This window comes from Lacerta agilis, chromosome 4 (assembly GCF_009819535.1).
Source record: "Lacerta agilis isolate rLacAgi1 chromosome 4, rLacAgi1.pri, whole genome shotgun sequence".
Taxonomy (NCBI): Eukaryota; Metazoa; Chordata; class Lepidosauria; order Squamata; family Lacertidae; genus Lacerta; species Lacerta agilis.
Genome location: NC_046315.1, coordinates 2,603,314 through 2,624,443, shown reverse-complemented (window position 1 = coordinate 2,624,443; position 21,130 = coordinate 2,603,314). Strand labels below are relative to the sequence as shown.

The following is a 21,130-nucleotide window of genomic DNA, read 5'->3' as shown; positions in this document are numbered from 1 at the left end:
CACTCCTCCACATGCAGCTGCTAGGTGACCTTGGACTAGTCACACTTCTTTGAAGTCTCTCAGCCCCACTCACCTCACAGAGTGTTTGTTGTGGGGAAGGAAGGGAAAGGAGAATGTGAGCTGCTTTGAGACTCCTTCGGTAGTGATTGCGGTGTGGTTTCAAATGAATTGCTTTGCTGCACATTTTATTAATGGATGCTTATTTTATTCTGCGTTTTAATAATGCGTGTTCGTCTTTGTGCAAATAGGTGGTACTCCACCTTGTGTTTTCCAAGTCATTCTGCCGACGCAAGCATTCCAGTTTCCCAGATGCAAGGATCCCCTTTCTCCTCTCCTTGTGAGCTGTTCTGGGGAGTTCCCTCCCATTGCCCTAGAGTCAAATTCAGGGGGTTTATGGGAGCATGGAGAGGGGGAGGAATGGGGGGGCAGGCCCCATTTTTCAGCGGATGGGGCTGGTTAGGTGAATCCAGGCCACTATTTGTTCCTGTTTGTCCACTGCTTTAGAAGCCTATTTTAGCATTCAATGATGAATATAGAAATATAATAATCCTAGTTTGGATGGCCATCTGTCTTGGATGATCTAGCAGAGATTCCCGCAATGCAGGGGGTTGGACTTGATGACCCTTACAACTCTAGGATTCCATGAAAACTGCAGCTACAGATTAATCCTAATGGCGACATTTAGAAGGCTGGTGTCACAGAGTTTAGAATTAGGTAATCCAGATTCATATATTTGTTTATATAATTTTTAGATAACTTTGGACTGTTGTGGCGGTAATTTACATAGGGTCTCTGATTGTTGCAGCTGAAGAAGGAAGAATTTCCGAAACAGGGCCGTGTCCTGGTGCTTTGTTTCCACTCAACACACAAATACTAAGAAATAATATTACAAAACAATTGTAAAACTGAAATTAATCAAACCATTACTGTGGCCTGAGTTCTTGTTACTCCATTATTTTCTGCATCTATTCATCAAGACTATTTATTGTGCATTCCTATTTACATTGTAGAGCTAGTTCAAAACATGACTGCTCAGTCACTAGCAGAATCCGGAAGTGCCCCTCTCCATTTTCTTGCCCAACACCAAAGTTTCGGCACCCCAAAATGACGTCTGTGTTGCCTCCTGATCCCCCGATGCTGTGCCGGCGCCGGAAGCAGCATCTCTTCCTCAAATCCTCTCTGGCTGGTGGTGCTGGGTCTTTGCCCAGTGCCTCCAACCCTCTGCTCCTCCTCCTCGGAGAGACCTCAGGAGAAATGCTGGAGGAGGAGGAAGAGTCTGTTGACCGAAGTGGCTGGGGTTCCCAGTAACTTAGTGAGACTTCCTCTCGCGAAAGGCTGCTCTCCCTGTCCTCCTCCCGAGGCGGACCTCTTTCCCTGCCCTCCTCGCGAGTAGAACCTCCTCCTAGCCCTTCCCCTTGAGTAGTCCTCCTGTCCTACTCCTCCTCGGGAGGAGGACCTCTCTCCCCTCGTTCCTCCCAAGGAATACCTCTGCCCTGGCTCTCCTGCCGAGTAGGACCTCCCCTCACCCTCTCCTCGCAAGGAGCCAGGCGATCCCTGACAAGTGAGTCGTGTTTTTTCCTTAACTGTGTCAGGTTTCATAGGTAGTGTTTTGTTTTATAATGCGATCGGCTACATTTAGCTTGAGAAAGTTGAGTTGTCTTTTTCTAGGAGTCAGGGTGTCGTTCTGCTGCTCACAGAAGCATCTGGTCAGATTGTGTCGTCTGCTGGTGAACTGCAGGTCTACCAAAAAAAGGCTAGGATTTATTCTTATGGAAGGATGGTGTACATGCAATGATTTTCTATAGGTGTCTTGCATATCAGTACTTCCTGCACCTAATAAATGCGGGGAGTGTCAGTTTTTATTTCTTGGTACAAAAAGTATTGATCTGATATGTAGAGCTCTTTCCTATTTTAATTAATTCAAGAGGGTTCTGGAAGCTTCTCTGCATAAAAGAAACGAGCAGAAAGTTCCTGGTGTTTGGGTTATTCCTTCAGAGAAGCGAGCACAGCTAGGTTAAAGTGGTTCTGTTATCTCTTCTGTCAAGGTTATGCTGACTATAATAAGAGGCCAGAAGGAGCCTGGGTTTCAATTTCTCTTTCTGTCTCTCTTCCTTCTGCTGTTCTGTACGTAGTATGCTGAGTGTTAAGGTTTAGACATATTGTAAGTTCCAGTTAATTCTGCTGCAACTGGATTTCTTATGGACAGGGCCAACCCTGAACGTTTGGGATTTGGGACAACTGCTCATTTGCCTTCAGTAGCAGGAAAGCTCTGCTGGATGAAATACAATTGCCTCTGGTCGGTTTTGGGGGGATCCTGTAACATGTTAAAGTTTTTACTCTGCTAACTATACGTTGGAGTTCTGCTCTGGATCAGTATTGAGTAGAATTCCATGACATGGTCTTCCTCCACGGAATCGGTTGCCGGGAGTGAAGGCCCCTGGCTCCCCACAGCTTTCAAAGTCCCCTCCTCTCTGAGGTTTCTGGCAAGCGATTGAACGGTACGCCAGTGTGCAGCCTGCCTTTCCTCCTCCATTGTCAGAAGTCTCCTGGCTCTGGCTCTGAGAGACACGCAGGGAGGGAGGAAGTGGAATGTTACTATGTAAGTTTAATTGCACCTGCCAGTAAAAGCTGGGAAGGAGGTTACCTGATTTATATGCTACTATAAATCAGAATGTGAGGGAGTTTCCTTTTGCTATTTGCTTTGAAGTGTAAATAACTAGCAACTGCCTTGTTCTCTGACAGCTAGGAGATGAATGCTTATCACCTTGCCATTGGTGAATCCACAATTAAACTTTTAATTTGATTGGCTTTTCTACGGAACTCCACGTGGGATATGGGGGATAAGAACCTAATGATTTGGACTTCCGGTCGGAGAGCCAAGCTGTTCAGTCGGGAAAAATCTCAGTTCCGAGGTTTTTCCGTTATTGTGCTGGATTGGGGAGTTGCAACTGCGCTGCGACCCCTGGTAAAAACTCCAGGTAGAGAGTCCTGGAGGCATGGTTCCAGCGGTTGTCTGGAAAGCCTCCCTTATTCGCTGGTAAGCCCTTGTAAGGGCGGCCGTTTTGCGAACGGGGTAGAAGGCTGGGGCACTGTGGAGGAGAACACTACCAGGCACAGTAAGAAGTAGTGGCTGCTGACAGCTGGAGCGCTCCGATTTCTCCAAGAATACATTTGGACTTTGTGAGTACCCATTTTTAAAAGAAAATCCTTTTTAAAATTTGATTCGGAAGGGATTCTAAAAACGGAGGTCAGTCCCTCTCTGCTGAAGATTAAGAGACAGTGTGATATTGAAACTGAAGCTATTGCCAATGCATTGAAACAAAGAAAACTTCTGTATTTGCGTTTCTTGCAAAGGATTTAAGAGTGGATTTGATTTGGACAGGCTTGGAAAATATACTTTCCTTCTTCCCGGAGGTCTGGAAGAGTTTGGTATGAATTAAATAAAATGGTGAACAACGCAGTAAGAAATAAATTGTTTTGACTAGGAAGCTGAAACTCGGCCTTGAAATGACAAAGGGAAAATGGTCTCCGCAGTTTATAAAACAAGCTTTAGAACTCTTGCAGCAAGTAGCCGTGGGAATAAACTGTATTGGACAATTGGCAGAAGGACTGAAGCCAACTTTACAGAATAGAGAATTGGAGACAGAGAGTAACCTGGAGGACTCAATACCAGAACAAAAGGAAAAGGAAGAATTGAAAGGAGCCATACTAAATGGAATTTATACCCAAGAAGAACTCGACAATGCTGAGAAGGAGGAACTGGAACAAGACACATTAAATGGAATTTCTATACAAGAAGACTTTGAAAATGTTAAAGATCCGATCCAGGAGGATGATAAACAAGTGAACTTACTTAGGTTGCTGCCACTGCATTGTGTGAAGGCTACACGGCTGCGAGAAGATGGACAGACATAGGACTTCGTCACTTTTGACTTATGGGGCGGGTTTTTTGAAAGGGTGGGCATAGGATAAAATATTGGTCAAGGAAATAAACAACTACCTGACATTCAGAAAATACCTGAAGGCAGCCCTTTTTAGGGAAGTTTTTAATGTATGATATTTTTGTATTTGATTTCTGTTGGAAGCCGCCCAGAGTGGCTGGGGAAATCCAGCCAGATGGGTGGGGTACAAATAATAAATATTATTATTATTATTCCCAGGCTTCTCCCTCTTCCCCCTCTGACCGCCCATCCTTCTTCCACCTCCACTCCTTGGCCTCTATGACGTCTTCCCTTCCTGGTTCCCTGGCTCCTTCCTCCCACCAATCCTCTGTGCCCAACCAGTCCACGACGTCGCTCCATCCCTCGGCCTCTGTCCCCACAAGGCAGCTTCCCCTGACCTTATCTGGTTCCACAGCCGCTGCTTCCCTTCTGCCCCCATGAGAAGACGAATAAGGAGGTCTTGCCGGCATAATTCTGTCACCTGCAAGAGAGAAATAGTAAACAGGACGCCAGGAGTGCCTGCTTCTCTCACAGGTGAAACAGGGCATCTCTAACTACAGATGGGCCTTTGAGAAAGCATTACATGCTGAGAGCATTTGGACTTTTGTGCCCGTTTCATATGTTTGTTGTGCAGAAATACCTACATCTCCCTTCTCTGAACCCTTGTTGCCAACTGTCTCCCCCCAAAACAAGATGAAAAGAACCCTCAGATGAGTTGGAAAACCAACACAATGAGACCAAACGGAGGAAAAACCACCTTCCTCCTTACCCAGTGGCCTCTCTCTGGTGTCCAACGGAGGCCTCTCTGCCTCACAGGAATCCAGGTCCATTTCTGCAAAATGATCTTTTCCCTGAAAAAGAAACAAGGATTCAAAACAGAGAATGCTGAGAAATATTAGAAAGAGAATGACAAAGACTTGAAGGGTGTGAGATCTCATTCCATGTATGCTTTCCCAGAAAACGGGTGGGCCATCAGCAGACCATTATGGGATGTTCTCTGTCCTGTTTGGAGCCCCTTGGGAGAATCCAGAGGAAAGTCTCTCTCACCTGCTTTCTCTCCTCTGCCTGACTCAGGAGGAAACCTTCGGCCAGGGCCACCGCCTGGGAACTGGTCTCCGCTCCGCATTCCCTCACCCAGCTCTCCATCTCCGGGGGAAGGACAGCCAGGAACTGCTCCAAGATCACCAGGTCCAGCATCTCAGCTTTCGTGTGCCTTTCTGGCTTCAGCCACTGGTGGCAAAGGTGGTAGAGTTGGCTACACAACTCTCGGGGTCCTTTGGCCTCCTGGCAGCAGAACTGCCTCAACTGCCGGCTCTGTACCTCTGAGCGGAGGGAGTCCTCCTCACCCAGGATCTTCTGCACAGAGTTTTCCCAGAATCCCCCACTGCTCCCAGTTTGGATGGCATGGCCTCTTCCTGCTCCAGGGCCAGCTGAGTCTCGCTCATCCATCTGTGCTCTCAGGAAGCCTCCGAGAGATCGGAAGGAACCCTTTGGTCTTCTGCCAAGTTCTGTCCCTCTGAATGAGAAGCTCTAGCAAATCCTACAAAGCAAATACATTGTTCTGTTACAGAATTTGTAGGACAGGGGGGGAAATGGTTCCCTGAGCAAGCATGGATGAGTCTTGCTGGGAACCAGGGCTGGACTGCACCACATCCCAGACCTTGAGCTTTCTTTTTGAAAAGAAAGAGGATGAGGAAGAGGAGAAGAAATAAGTTTATAGCCTTCTAGCAACGCAAAATGTGGAGGCGACTGAAGGGATTTCTGTGAGATTAATGAACCTGGTTTCTGCTGCCTTCCAGTCAATGCATGAAGTCAGAACTGAGTCATTTGTATCTTCTGAAAAATGGATGCTTGGCTCTAGTGGGGGTCCTCAGGAGTTCCTCCCCACCCCCACCCCCCACTCCCCTGCTTCTGTCTCCTTTTCTTGCACTTGGACTCTCTGCCGCTCTCAAGACAGACTCCTGGGGTGGGGTCCCTTTTTCTTTGCTCTGAGGGCCAGGTATGTATCTGGCCAACCCCCTGAGGGCCAAGTGGGTGGGGCCAGAGACATCTCCTTTGAAATTTAGGTGGGGATTGCTGCAGTGGCCTCCGTGTGGAGCTGCCCTTGGAGACTTTGGGAAACCGGTTTGCAATGCAGCAGCTAGACTATGGGCTGGGATCCCTCTCTTTATTCCTGCCCTTTCTCTCCCACCTTTCCTTCCTTCCTCCACGTGTTTTTTTTGGGGGGGGGGCTAGTCCACCTCCTCGCCCAGCTTTGGAAAAACATTTGCACTTTTCCTCTGTTGTGCAATGAGGCTGAGCGAAGTCACACAGAGTTAAAGTCCTTTGTTTGAAGAAGGGAGAGCGTTGCAGACCTGGCCCCTCCCTGGCAGGCCCCTCTCTCTCCTCCCCCTGCATGAGCAGACCAGGCCCCCCAGGCTGCCCCCCCCTGCTGCAGCCCTGGGACCCCCACCGCCTCCCCACTGCACCCTCTGGGGAGAGAGAGAGAGAGAGAGGAGACTCACCAGATCCCAGGAGGGGACAGCCATGCAGCCCTTGCAGGAGAGGGAGGGGGGAGGGAGGGAGGGAGGGGCCTGTGCTCTGGAGGACTTGGATCACCGTCACTTCCTGTCCTCTCTAGGAAGTCCGCTCGGTTCCCTTTAACCCTTGCAAAGCCGATTCCGCCCAGCTCAGCCCTCTCTCGGTTTGCAGAACCTCAGATTGTTATTCTTTTTATGGATTATGGGGGGGGGGGGGGCTACGCCAATGCCCAGATATCTTTTTGGGGTTGAGGCTCTTGGTTGGACTCTGAGCATCTCCCTCCGTTGTCCAGAAACCAGAGGAACAGCTTCAGGGGAAATGGCTTTGCAGGAGGAAAGGAATTCAGGAGTGGAGAGATAGGAGGGGATCCGAGGGTCATCTAGTCCAACCCCCAGCAATGCAGGAATCTCTGCTAAAGCATTCATGGCAGATGGCCGTCCGATCTCTGCTTTGAAACCTCCAAGGAAAGAGAGTCCACCACCACCCAAGGGAGACCTTTCCCCTGCCAAAGGGCTCTTAGATTTCCCTCAAGGCAGCGGGTCCTGAGTTCTAGCCCTGCTGAAATAATCGCACTGGCTGGTGAGGAACTGACAGCCTGACTTTTGCCTTTCAGCTGCTGGAGGAAGACCAGCTGTACCTGCTGGAGGTGATTCAGAAGTGCCAGGCAGCTCAGCTCAGGGGGCTCCGAACCCTGAAGTGCTCCAAGCAGGTGATGGGTGGTGTGGGGGACCCCCATGGGAAAGTGGGGGAGGGAGGGGCTTTGGGGAAGGGGTTGTGCATCTGCAGGAGAGGAGGATCCTGCTGGCTTAGGGATTGGGCCCCTCAGACCTGCTTCCCGCTGGCTGGGCTCTTTGCCCCCCACTCTGCAGTTGGTGGTGTTTGGCGAAGGATTAGGCGAGGCCTTCAGTGGATTCTTATACTCTCAATTTCTTATTTTGATTATGATTTCATTTATTACTTTTATTTGATTTATTTATACTTTATTTTAACACTTTATTTCATTCATTTTGCACAAAGCAGCTAAGAGCCCTCATTCCCCCTCACAGCTTTTGCTTTTGCCTTGGTTTGTTTTCAGCCCGCTGAGATTCTTGACACAGGTGTGCTTTAGTGGTTGATTATTTGTTTGTTTGTTTGTTTTTATTTGATTTGTTTTTATTTTTAATATTTTTGTTTTTATTTTATTGTTCTTTTGTTTAATATTTTATATTTTTATTTTGTGCACATTTGTGCCTCTTTGGTATATATTTTGTATATATTTGTTTTGTACATAGAGTACTCAGGGTTAGGGGTAGGCTTAGGGCTGGGGTTGGGGTCTGAGTTAGGCTTGGATGAGCATTTTAAATAGTTAGCTAATTTAGAAAAGAGGGTGGTAGTTTTTCCTGGAAGAAATGGGCAGGCTGTAAGTAGGATTCCTTCCCTTTCTCTTGGTCCAGGGGTGGTGGTGGTAGTGGTTTGAGTCCTGGGGTCTCCTGCACAGCCTTGGCTTTCTGGAAATCGACCCGGCCAGTCTTCTCCAGGGAGCTCAGCTCCTCCACACTCTTCCCTGCCTTCCCCTTTTCTCTCCCCACTCATCCTCCACTTTTATTAGGACATTCCTAGCCCACTTTCCTCCCAGGAGCTCAAGGTGGCCTTCATGGTTCTCCCTGCCACCATTTTTTCTTTTCATAGGAGCCCTGCGAAGTAGGCTAGGCTGGCCCAAGGTCCACCAGGGAGCTTCATGGCTGAGTGGAGATTCGAATCCTGCTCTCTCAAGTACTCCTAGTCCAGCCCTCCAACCACTACACTTCTGCCTGGCTCCATCTTGCATCTCTCCAGCTGTTCAATGCCATTGGCCTTATCCTTTCTCGCCCCCCGCACAGACACAAGCACACCACACCCATTGGAGCTCCTGAGTCACTCTCCCCTGCTCCTCTCTTCTAGGTTCAAGTGGTTCAGGACCTGTCCACATTTGTATTTTCTTGTATTTTGTTTTCCTCGTGACCTTTGTGAGCTTATTTCTTTTATTTTTTAAGAGGGCAAATTGAAAGGGAAATTGTATGGCAAGTTGCGGAAGAATAAAAGTTTGCGTTTGAAAAAAAAACTAAAAAAAACCTGGGGGGTGACTGTCATGTGACAAAGACACATGAGAGCAGAAGCAGCAAAGCAGGCTGGGAAGTACTTGGACTGCACAATCATTCGGGCCTACTAAAGTTATTCAGGCCTAACTGCTGAATCACTCTGACATGTGACTCTCTCCTTAAAAGCAGCAGCCATTTTCTTTCTATGTTCTCAGTAAGATTTCAGTCAGAGTCAGTCTGCCTCAGTTGTGAGCAGAGTCAGTATGTAAATCTCATTCAAACTGTTTGGAACCATGTTGTTTATGAAGAAGTTTACTTTAGCTCAGTAAAGCTCTTATTATTTCACTGAAAACTATGCATTATTAATTTACGCTGCGCAACAGGTTATGGGGCCCAGTGTTTAATTGATGGCGAATTGCTAAAGCTGGAGAATCAGGGTGCTGTCGGTGAGGACCTCGAAGGGACTGAAGTTCCAGTGGTGAGGCCGCGTACCAAAGAAGCAGACCCGATGCAGCAAGGAGCAGAAGCCATGCCAGCTCAGCAACCTGTGCAGTTTATTAATCTTGGCAACACTGCCCAGATGGAACGTCTGAATGGAAAGAACTACTTGACTTGGGCTTTCAAACTTTAACTGGTTCTAAAATGTGATAGACTTTGGCACTGTGTGGAAACTGGTTTGAAGCCACAACACTCTGAGCAGGAATGTGAAGATTCCCCCCCCCCTTTTCCTTTTCATTTCTCTTAGTTGGTTTCTTTGGCAAAATGGAAAACGAACTAATCAAATAAATAAATAAATAAAGAAAATGAGAAAGAAAAATGTTACTAAGATACAAGGAAAATTTGTATTTGTATTAGTGTGTCTGTGTTGTATTTATGTTTTGTTTGTACTTTTTTATTGTAAAATGAATAAAAATAATTTTTTTAAAAAGATGATAGAGCCAGAGCGCACATTTTGTTGGCTTTAGAGGAGCCACAGGTCCTGCACATTGCAGATTTGGACTCTGCCAAACAATATTGGGATTGTCTATGTCAGATACACCTGTCTGACAGCGCTGGTTCAATAATTAGACTAACTAGGAGGCTGTACAGAACTGTGCTGCCTGAAGGTGGATGTTTAACAACACACCTCCAGACTTTCTGCATGTTATTCCTCCAGTTGCAAAGGAGAGATAAAAGTTTTCCAGACCTGAATCAAGTCTATATCCTGCTATCCAGTCTCCCACCAAGCTTTAATATTGTGATAGCCTCTCTGGAAAGCATAAGGCAAGAAGATTTATCGATGGTGTATGTGACAACCCGTCTACAGGAGGAATCTGAAAAGCTGAGGGAGAAGGCAGACTGGAGGAGTTTGAGTCGCTGTGCTAACCAGAGACCCAGATTCTCAGGAGGAGAAGGGACCAAATAACACTCCATGGATCGTGCCATGTTGGCGAAGAAATGCTTTTGGTGTGGCAATCTCAGGCACATGAAAAAAGATTGCAGTGTGAAAATCACAGGAAGAGCAAGCGATCCAAGTGAGACAGAAAAGCGGACGCATTTCGTCTTGACCGCCACAAGAAAAGAAAAGTTTTCCAGACAGCTACATTTTGGACTCTGGCTCTGTCAGAATCATAATGAACAGCCCTGACTGCTTTACAACCCTGAGCAAATTATCAAAAGGCAAGAACAGCATTTGTCTTGCTGATGGATGGCATTGCCCAAACTCAGGTATAGGTATGTGTTATCTGCCATGTCTGATGCAGAATTGAGTGATGTATTGTTTGTTGAAGAACTAGAATCTTCTTTATTGTCAATTTCATGCCTTACAAATGTTGGTTTTGAATTTATTTTTGAGGGTGATGAGTGTTTTATTAAGAAGCAGGGCAAGGTAATTACTTTTACAAAAATGGTGGATGGCTTGTACTATTTACAGCATTCTCCACCCAGTGATGGTGTCACAGCAGGGGTGTAGCAAGGGGGGGCGGGGGGGCCAGCAGCACCCTGCTGAGGGTGACATTTCGGGCGGTGGCCCCGCCCCCTGGGCTTTAAAAATTTTTATTTTTATTTTTATTTTTTAAAGGCTATTTTCGGCACTGCCGGGGTAGAGCGACAGGGGTGGCCAGCCAGGAGGGGTGGCACCTCCCCTCACTGGCCGCCCCTGTGGCTCCACTCCGGCAGTGCCGAAAATAGTCCTCCCCTTCCAGTGAAAATAGTGCCACCCCCTCCTCGCTGGCCCGTCCCTCTCCCTGCCCCGACTTGCGCTCCGCAAAGGGAGCCCGGGCGGCAGCTTAGTGTGTCTCTGCAGGCTGCCCAATCCACCACCCGGCACCCCTTTGTGTGGCGGCTGCTCACGCAGGCACAAGCAGCCATGGCAGGAAGGGGTGCCACCGCCGGGTGGTGGCTTCGGGAAGCAGAAGAAGAAGAGTTTGGATTTGATATCCCGCTTTTCACTACCCGAAGGAGTCTCAAAGCGGCTAACATTCTCCTTTCGCTTCCTCCCCCACAACAAACACTCTGTGAGGTGAGTGGGGCTGAGAGACTTCAGAGAAGTATGACTAGCCCAAGGTCACCCAGCAGCTGCATGTGGGGGAGTGGAGATGCAAACCCGGTTCCCCAGATTACGAGTCTACCACTCTTAACCACTACACCACACTGGCTCTCACAGCCTGCAGACTCCCAAATCCACTGCCCGGCACCCCTTCGTGCGGTTGCTCCTCGCACAGGCACGAGCAGCCGCTGCACGAAGGGGTGCCCCCATCGGTGGCAACTTCGGGACGCAAACCCCCCGCGATGCTCCACCCCCAGGGGTGCCAAGGGGCTAGAAATGCCCCTGGGTCACAGAGAGACCTAAAGCTGGAAAAAATGATATGTTAATAACCGAACTATGTCAGCAAAACTATAATTGCCTGCATAAAAACTGCATCCATGCTTTGCATAGAAGAATGGGGCATGCAAGTTTCAAATATCTGGAGAACATGCAAAAAATATGTGAAGATTTAAAAGTTAACAAGTGCAGCACATGCCTTGATTATGCTATATGCAAGCAAGCAAAATCAAAGTTGCAACCAATACCAGGTAGAAGCGATAGAATTTCTACACATGCTTTGCAACTTGTTCATTCTGACTTAATTGGTCCTGTTCCAGTGAGTGAGGGAGAATCTAGATATGGCCTAATTATTGTAGGAATAGGAATAATTTTATTGGCCAAGTACATTGTGCTCTGGGTTAAACCACTGAGCCTAGGGTTTACTGATCAGAAGGTTGGCAGTTCAAATCCCTGCAACGGGGTGAGCTCCCGTTGCTCGGTCCCCGCTCCTGCCCACCTAGTAGTTCGAAAGCACGTCAAAGTGCAAGTAGATAAATAGGTATCGCTCCAGCAGGAAGGTAAATGGTATTTCCGTGTGTTGCTCTGGTTCACCAGAAGCGGCTTAGTCATGCTGTCCACGACCCAGAAGCTGTACGCCGGCTCCCTTGGCCACTAACGCAAGATGAGTGCCGCAAGCCAAGAGTCAGACATGACCAGAGCCTACTGGCGCAAGGCACCAGGGCGCCATGGCCTGGAGGGTGCCTCCACCCTCCAGCCCCGCCGGCACCTGCCGCACCACGCCCTCCGGATGCCCGGCGGAGCACGACTTCGCCATCCCCGCCGCGCCCACCGGCTGCTTGGCGGAGCGCGAGTTGGCCGTCCCCGCCCCACCCTCTGGCTGCTCAGCGGAGCACAGCTTCACCATCCCCGTCATGCCCTCCGGCTGCCCGGCGGAGCGTGAGTTCGGCGTCATGCCAGGGCGCCTGATATACTTAAGATGCCCCTGGACATGACTGGACCTAACGGTCAGGGGTCCTTTACCTTTTACGTTGCAATGTAAACATACCTTATACAAACACTGTTCCACTCACAATACAATGACACATCAAAGAAACCCCACCCATAACTGACCTCCCTTTCCGCTACACAACTACGAGTTTAACAATTTAATGGCACAAGGGGAAAAACTGTTCCTGGGCCTGGCCAATTTTGTGTATGAAGTCCTGTAGCAACGTCCAGCTGAAAGTAAATCAAGCAAATGATGACTGGGATGCAAAGGATATAAGACAATTCCCTCTGCTCTCTTCCTAACTCGCGTAGCATAGAGTGTCCCTAGTGAAGGCAAGCTAGCACCAATTACCCTTTCTGCCATTCGTTCTGCTCGTTGGAGCTTTTTCTTGTCCATCTTGGAGGCTGGTCTGTACCAAGCAGTAATATAATTACAGAGAACAGTTTAAATGATACCTCTGTAAAATTGGATCAACACTTCCTGGGGCAATTTAAATTCCCTTAGTTGACGCAGGAAATACAACCTCTGGTCAACATTTTTAATAATACTATTGATGTTGCCTGACCAATTTAAGTTTTGATAAATTATAGAGCCCAAGAACTTAAAGGACTCTACTACTACAACCATGGAAAGTGGTGGCAGGACGGAAAAGTGCCTTCTAAAATCAATTACCATTTCCACTGTCTTTTGGGCATTTAGCACCAAATTATTTCTGGTGCACCACGAAACAAGATGGTCTACTTCCCACCTATACACGGATTCATCGTCGTCCTGGATAAGCCCAATAACTGTTGTGTCATCGGCAAATTTCAAGATCTTAACTGATGGATCAGTTGAGGTACAGTCATTTGTGTATAGAGAGAAAAGCAGTGGGGAAAGGACACACCCCTGGGGAGCACCGGTATTGATGGTATTGTTGCTCGATATAATTTTCCCCAACTTCACCTGCTGCCTCCTGTCCATTAAAAAGCTGTATATCCATTGGCAAACAGGGGCAGGTACATTAAGATGAAGTAATTTAGAAAACAATTTAGATGGAACAATAGTATTAAAAACTGAGCTAAAATCCACAAACAAAACTCGCACATAGACCCGCAGGGAATCCAGGTGTTGCAGGATGTAGTGCAATGCCATGTTGATTGTATCATCTACTGACCTATTAGCTCAATAAGCAAATTGCAAAGGATCCAGCAAGGGATCAGTAACGTCTTTCAAATAGGCCAGCACTAGTCTCTCAAAGACTTTCATTACCACAGATGTTAAAGCAACCAGTCTATAATCGTTCATCACACTGATGGAAGGTTTCTTAGGTACAGGAATGATGACAGAATGTTTAAAGCATGAAGGGACTCTACACAACTCCAAAGAATGATTAAATATCTTTGTGAGGAGAGGAGCCAATTGTGCCGCACACATTTTCAAGCAAAGAGGAGTCACCCCATCTGTGCCTGGAGCTTTTCTGGCCTTCTGTCTCTGTAAAACGCTCCGTACATCTTTTTCCCAGATCACCAGCGGGGTGGTTTCAGAACAGGTTGAGGTGGTTATTGATGCCTCTGGCGCCAACTGAATGGCACTAGTTGAGAATGCTTGACTTTAGAATCTGCTATAAAACTGATTCAGGAAAAGAAGCTAAAAGGACACAAAGGACTCAGGCCAAGTTAACGATTTGATAGATATAAATTATATAAGTCTCTTATGGGTTTTATTCCTTGAGGTTTGTAATACAAATGAGATGAAAATGCCAGGACAAGGCCTTGTTTCGGTATTATTCCTCAGCTGGAAAATTGAGAGACCCTATGTTAATTATCACATTGATAGTCTAAAATTGTCTACAGATTTAGTTATCTACAAATTTACTAATGCATATATGCGACGGAACCCCTCTCAAATTCCCCGTTACTATTTATTTCTCTGTGGTGGCGTGCTGTGTACTCTTACACACCCACCCCACCTGTACTTCGAGGTCTGACTAAACTGCCAACATTCCCCCCCTCCACTCAGTGTCCTGTAGTAACAAGGGTACTCCTTTTTTTTATAAAAAAATATTAAATTTCCAATAAGACAAATACAAACCACAATCAAACAAACAATAACAAACAAAAAACAAATATCAAAACTACAAAACTACAAAACTATAATACTACAAAAAAAAACAAAAATCTCATTATCTTTCCCTGGTTATTAACATTCTATTGGGACCTCCCCACGTCCTCTCCTCTGCGTTCATTTCCAATCCTCTTTTAGTAACTTTGTAACATTGTAATATCTACTTTTCACCCTCTAATCTTAGTCATACAATCATACTCATTATATCTTACATCTTAATCCTTATTCTTATCCACACATTTTAACTCCAAAATTTTATTTTATAAAATAAACATCAAATTACACATCACTACCTCTTATATCCTTTCTTAACTTAACTTTTTTATGCTATAGCCTATATATCTTCTGATTCCAATTCTCAGTCTATTAAAAAAAGGAACAAAAAAAAGCACAAAATAACCTATGCCTAAATATTTCTTCCAATCTCATATTCCATTTTCCCTCTGGTGTCGGATACCGTGGTCAATCTTTCCTTTCTAATAATTCACCCATTACCCCACCCCTCTCCTGCCCATTTGTTTCCCATCCTTCAACTTTCCCACACACCCCCAGTCTCCCCCCCAACCTTCCACCAGTCCAGATTCTCCTTCTCCTATTATCTCATCCAAAACTGATTTAACTTCTTTCACATTCACTTCTACGCTTCCCTTCAAAAGTAGCTTCTTCTCCAGAGTGTAGCTTTCTTCTTGATAGCTTGTTTCAATAAAGTCATAACAACATTTCATTTCCCCACTCTCAAGTTTCTGTTGGATTCCCTGTTGTTCTTGAACTTCTTGAACTTCTGGGCTGCCACCCCAAAAGTCAACTATAATGTTCCCGTTGGGAGCTCCCTGCCTCTCACATAAAGGAAGCCCCTCTTGCTTAGAAGCCAGTGCCAATTCATCCTCCAAAGATTCCACAGGGTCCACTTTCACTACCTCCTCTCCTTCGAGCGAGCATAGAGCAGAATTTCCCAAAGTTGCTGCAATCTGGATAAACTTTCCTGCGAGATTTTGCTGAAGTGATTGAAGTAGTCTTAGTTCCAACAATATTCTCTCCTGAATTGGTGTCATTGTTGGGTCTGCGGAGACCGTGGGAATTAGTTGGGCGGAAGTGATAAGGTTTCAGTACTTTTCCAACTGCGCCAGCCAGTCAGCAGCCACCATTACCGGACCAGCCAGGGATCCTTAGCCAGAGGGTTGGTAACATCAACCTGATACTTTATAATCCACAGGAAGAAATCAATCAAAGTCTTAGTCTTACCCCCAAAAACAGGGGACTCTAAGGTATACGAAATCAGAGTTAAACTTCAAAGCAAGTTTAAAACGGCTCCAGCTTCTTTGACGTTACCGTCCTGTTACCGCTATTGGAGAGAAACGGACTTCCTCATTTTAATCTCTCTCCATAAGCCAAATTGTTCTTTTTGGTCCAAAATTAAATTCCGTACTTACAGAGTACTTCTTTAAGGTCCAGATAGAGGAAGAGCAGGGCACTCAAAATCCGGCAGTTGCTGCCGCTGTGTTTCCTCGGTTAGAGACAGCCTCTTCAGCCCCTTGCCGGAGCCCGCTCGCTCAAGCGCCCCTTTTACAAGGGTTGCCTGAGAACGGGTCGGCACTTGTGGGGCCCGCAATAAACCCTGTACCACGGGATGCTCCTCCCGTGGTTTACCGGAGCCCGCAGCGCGGTTGCGGGTGCTCCTACCCCCGAGGAAACCGGAGCTGTCTCAGAGCTGAGACATTTCCCAACTGCTCGGGATGGCGCCCAAACCGGAAGTCGTACTCCAATCCAGCTACCGTGGCCGGTTTAAGGCTTGGCTCTGGGCTACTGGGATGTAAAGTCCTTTTGGCCTATAGTCCAGGGATTCACTCACGTATGAACCCTCCCTGCTACTGTTACCTCAGCTCACAGGGCAACTATGTGGCACTTCTAGGCTTTTAGCCCCTGCACCCCTCCTTAGTGTAACTCCAGGACCTAACTTATCACCCTGTAAGTCTTTTGGTCCACTTCTCTGAGTTCACCCTCTTTTGAGCCCTCCTAACTTGCTGGATCAAATAATTCACAATATGTCTTGGCACAACAAGAACAAGGCTTTATTTTTCACCAAACATAACAGTCTTAATATTTCTTCTGTTTACAAGCTTAGTTACGATAGAGCATATCTTCCTTCAGTTGAACATCAGTATTTCAAACCTAACCACCACTATCCTGGCCCCCACACCCTCTACCTTCCAGTCACCACTCTCCCTCCGCCCACTTCTCTCTCTCTCAACGGCTGCTCCCTCCTTTTAAAGTGTGGAATGTCCCACCACCCAACAGCGAACTGTCACTCTAACGGAGTGCAACTTAACTCTTAACTCCCTGGGGATACTCCGAAGCCCTTAACCTAGGACCAATCTGTTACAACATATATGAAATATACAAAGAAATGTACAAGGAAAGTTAATCTTACCTACTAGTGTCTTAAGAGTTTTCAGGTCAAAGTGTACCAATTATTTTGAGTTGAATTACTCAAAAAGCGTTTGTGAAATTTAAAAGAAAGAAAAAATGTGGTCTGCTAAAGAATTAAAGTAGCAGTGGTACAGTTTGAGATTACAAAAAGAGTTATAACAATATGCTGAGAGAATTTAAAGCAACAGCGATACAGTTGGTCTTAAAGTTACAATAAAGATTAAAGCAAATAATAGAAAGGAAGTAAAGTCCTGATGGTTGTTCAGACCCCAGGGAGAAAACGTATTAAAAAGATGGATAAATCTGGTTTCTTGTTGCAAGAGAAGTCTATCAGAGTTCTTGCGGTGGAAACGATTTGGCGGCAGCTTCCATATAACGAAAAATAGGAAATCATCTTCTGTGTGTATTTGTTGAATGTAATGTTCCACAAGGGGCGCTTCCATAATATGATTACGCATTCTGGATCAGTGTTCATTGATCCCGAGTCTTATAGGCCTAGAACATTTACCAATGTACATCTTTTTGCAGGGACAGGTCCATACAGAAACACAGTTTTTTGTGTTGCAATTACTGAAATGTCTAATGGTAAATCTGAATCCAGATTGTTCACCAGAGAATTCCTTCGCCTGTAAGGAATATCTGCAGACACTGCATCCTCCGCATCTAATAAAACCCTGGTTTTATGTGCGGCACCATGTCTGATTTTACCAAGAAGTCCCAGAGGGATTTTGTTCTTTTTAAACCAAATGTAGAGGTTTCTGACATTCAGGGATGTTGGAGAGGAGGCGCCTCAGTTGTGAGCAGAGTCAGTATGTAATCTCAGTCAAACTGTTTGGAACCATGTTGTTTATGAAGAAGTTTACTCTAGTAAAGCTCTTATTATTTCACTGAAAACTCTGCATTATTAATTTACGCTGCGTGACAGTGGCCTCTTCAAATATCTCAGGGGGAGGGAGACCCCTAGGCCTTTAAGGGTTGGCACCTATTCCCTAAACCCACAGGTCTCAGGATGGTGACAAAATAAAAAGACAACATAAAAACACAAAACACCACATTTAAAAACAGCATTAGATGTCCATCAGCCAAAGGCCTGGTTAGAAAGGTGCTGATTTGCATGGCTGCTAAAGCTGTATAATTGTTTTTCTGAACTTTGTATGGATTCTCAGGTGGGAAGTGAGAGAGGAGCTCTGACTGAAGCTCTTCTCACATTCCACACACTGATAGGGTTTTTCCCCTGTGTGAATTCTTTGATGGGAAGTGAGAGAGGAGCTATCAGTGAAGCTCTTTCCACATTCGAAGCACTGATAGGGTTTCTCCCCTGTATGAATTCTTTGATGGGAAGTGAGAGAGGAGCTCTGACTGAAGCTCTTCCCACATTCAAAGCACTGATAGGGTTTTTCCCCTGTATGAATTCTTTGATGGGAAGTGAGACTCCTGCTGTGAATGAAGCTCTTTCCACATTCAAAGCACTGATAGGGTTTCTCCCCTGTATGAATTTTCTGATGCTTAATGAGAGGGGAGCTTGCACTGAATCTCTTTCCACATTCAAAGCACTGATATGGTTTCTCCCCTGTATGAATTCTTTGGTGGGAAGTGAGATCAGAGCTCTGTCTGAATCTCTTTCCACATTCGAAGCACTGATAGGGTTTCTCCCCTGTATGAATTCTTTTATGGGACGTGAGATGGTGACTCTGACTGAAACTTTTTCCACATTCGAAGCACTGATAGGGTTTCTCCCCTGTATGAATTTTTTGATGGGAAATGAGCTTGTCCTTCTTCCTGAAGCTCTTTCCACATTCTACACACTGATAGGGTTTCTCCCCTGTATGAATTCTCTGGTGCTTAGTGAGAGAGGAGCTTACACTGAAGCTCCTTCCACATTCCACGCACTGATATGGTTTCTCCCCAGTATGAATTCTGTGATGGGAAGTGAGATCGGAGCTCTTCCTGAAGCTCTTTCCACATTCAAAGCACTGATAGGGTTTCTCCCCTGTATGAATTCTTTGATGGGAAGTGAGAATGCTGCTGAGAATGAAGCTCTTTCCACATTCAAAGCACTGATAGGGTTTCTCCCCTGTATGAATTCTTTGATGGCAAGTGAGATTGGAGCTTGTTCTGAAGCTCTTTCCACATTCCACACACTCATAGGGTTTCTCCCCTGTATGAATTATCTGATGCTTAGTGAGAGAGGAGCTCTGACTGAAGCGCTTTCCACATTCCACACACTGATAGGGTTTCTCCCCTGTATGGATTTTTTGATGGGAAGTGAGATTGCCCCTCTGACTGAAGCTCTTTCCACATTCCATGCACTGATAGAGTTTCTTTCCTCTGAGATTTTCTTGATGGGAAGTGGAATGGGAGCTCTGACTGCAGCTCTCCCCACACTCCAAATTTTTACGTGGCTTCCCCTCTCTGGGGATTTTGTCGTGGTCACCTTTGTTCTCAATTTCTGATTCATAACAATCTGCAATGGAGACAAAAAGGGATAAGAGCCTCAGGAACAAATGGAGAATGGAAGGGAGTTGGCTATGTGTTCATTACCTGTGTTGTTTGTCATTAACCAACATGTGTATTATTAGATTCTGATGAGTTGGTGAATGTTGCTTTGTTTGATATATAGTAGTGGTCAAAATAGTGGAAGCCTTTTGTATATAAAAAAGTGCATTTCATTGCTATCAAGTAGGTTTGTTTTTTAGAGTTCATTCATTTAGTGAGGTTGTAAAACATAATAAAATTATAGAAATGGCACAAAGAGTTGACTGGTCACTCAGAAAGTGATGTAAAATAGTACTATTAAGTGAACAAGGCTAGACTTATGAAGAAATTGGATTTAAGATTGGGGAAAACTTAAACATTTCTATATTTTTGAAGAGGTATAAGGAGACTCAATCACTGCAAAATCAGACATTTAAAGGCAGGAAAAGGTGCACAAAGGCAAGTGACGATCGAAGAATGGAGAGACTGTCCCTACATGACAGAAGAAAATCATCTGGGTGTCTACAAGATGACATGGTGAAATGTAATGTGAAGTTGAGTGCAAGGACTGGTCTAAATGTTAGAATTCAAAGGAAAAAGCCATTGTTATCTGTCAAGCAAAGGTTGAAAAGATTAAACCCATGTTAACTGGACAGCGGAACAAGGGGGCAGTGTATTTGGAGCGATGAGACCCCAATCTCCTTGCTTGGTAGTGATGGCATGAAATACGCGAGGAGAAGAATCAGAGAAGATTTATATCCTACTTGCATTACACCGACCGTGAAACACCCAGATAGTGGGATGATCTGGGGTTGTATGGCAACAAAATGTGTGGGCAGAATTTGCATCATTAATGGGAATGTAAATGCCCCCAAATGCATAAATGAAATACTTGAGCCCAAACTGAAGCGTTCCGCAGATTATCTTTTCCCAGATACTGAAGCATTTATATTTATGTATAGAAATATTTATTTATTTATTTTCTATTTCAACAGGATTCAGCTGCATGTCATGTTGCTGCTGTGTGCAGAAGGTGCTTTCAAGATAATCCTATTCCACTGCTGGAATGGCCTGGGAACAGCCCAAACTTTAACCCAATCAGAAATCTATGGAGCCGACTAAAGAAACTTGTCAGTCAGAAGCAACCCAGCAATAAAGTCCAGTTAACTGAGGCAATAATTCAGTCTTGGTTTCATATTATTACAGCTGCAGAACTAAAAACTTGGTTCACTTCACAGGAAGACGTTGTAAGGCCGTAGTTAAAGCTAAAGGTTTCCAATGGTTACCAAAGGTTTCACATTTTTTCTTTATGACTGCTGTCCATAAAAGTTATTGCATTACATTCTTCATTAAATTATCTTTCCATATATATATTATTTTATGGTATTACTCTACACAAAAGGGGTGTTATGAGCCATCAAACCTCATAAATACACTTTTCATAAAAGGTTTCCACAATTTTGGACAAGAGTATAAGTGGCTCATTTTAGATAGATGATTGATAGATAGATACTTTGAATGCCATCCCACATTTATAGCCACATATACACATTTATAAGGACGCTGGTGGCGCTGTGGTCTAAACCACAGAGCCTAGGGCTTGCCGATCAGAAGGTCAGCAGTTCGAATCCCCATGATGGGGTGAGGTCCCATTGTTCAGTACCAGCTCCCGTCTACCTAGCAGTTCGAAAGCATGTCAAAGTGCAAGTAGATAAATAGGTACTGCTCCAGCGGTAAGGTAAACGGCGTTTCCGTACGCTGCTCTGGATCACCAGAAGCGGCTTAGTCATGCTGTAAGCTGGCTCCCTCG

The 21,130-nt window shown here is 45.6% G+C and overlaps 1 protein-coding gene across 1 annotated transcript in view; it reads right to left on the bottom strand.

The window, feature by feature from the left end:
* Nucleotides 1-21,130, bottom strand: part of LOC117045022 — a gene marked incomplete at its 3' end in the record, with an annotated part of 111,433 nt that overhangs the window by 51,530 nt on the left and 38,773 nt on the right. The window contains 2 exon segments of the mRNA XM_033145811.1: nt 16,652-16,655; nt 17,995-19,166. Of these exon segments, the coding sequence (XP_033001702.1) occupies nt 16,652-16,655; nt 17,995-19,166 (1,176 nt within the window).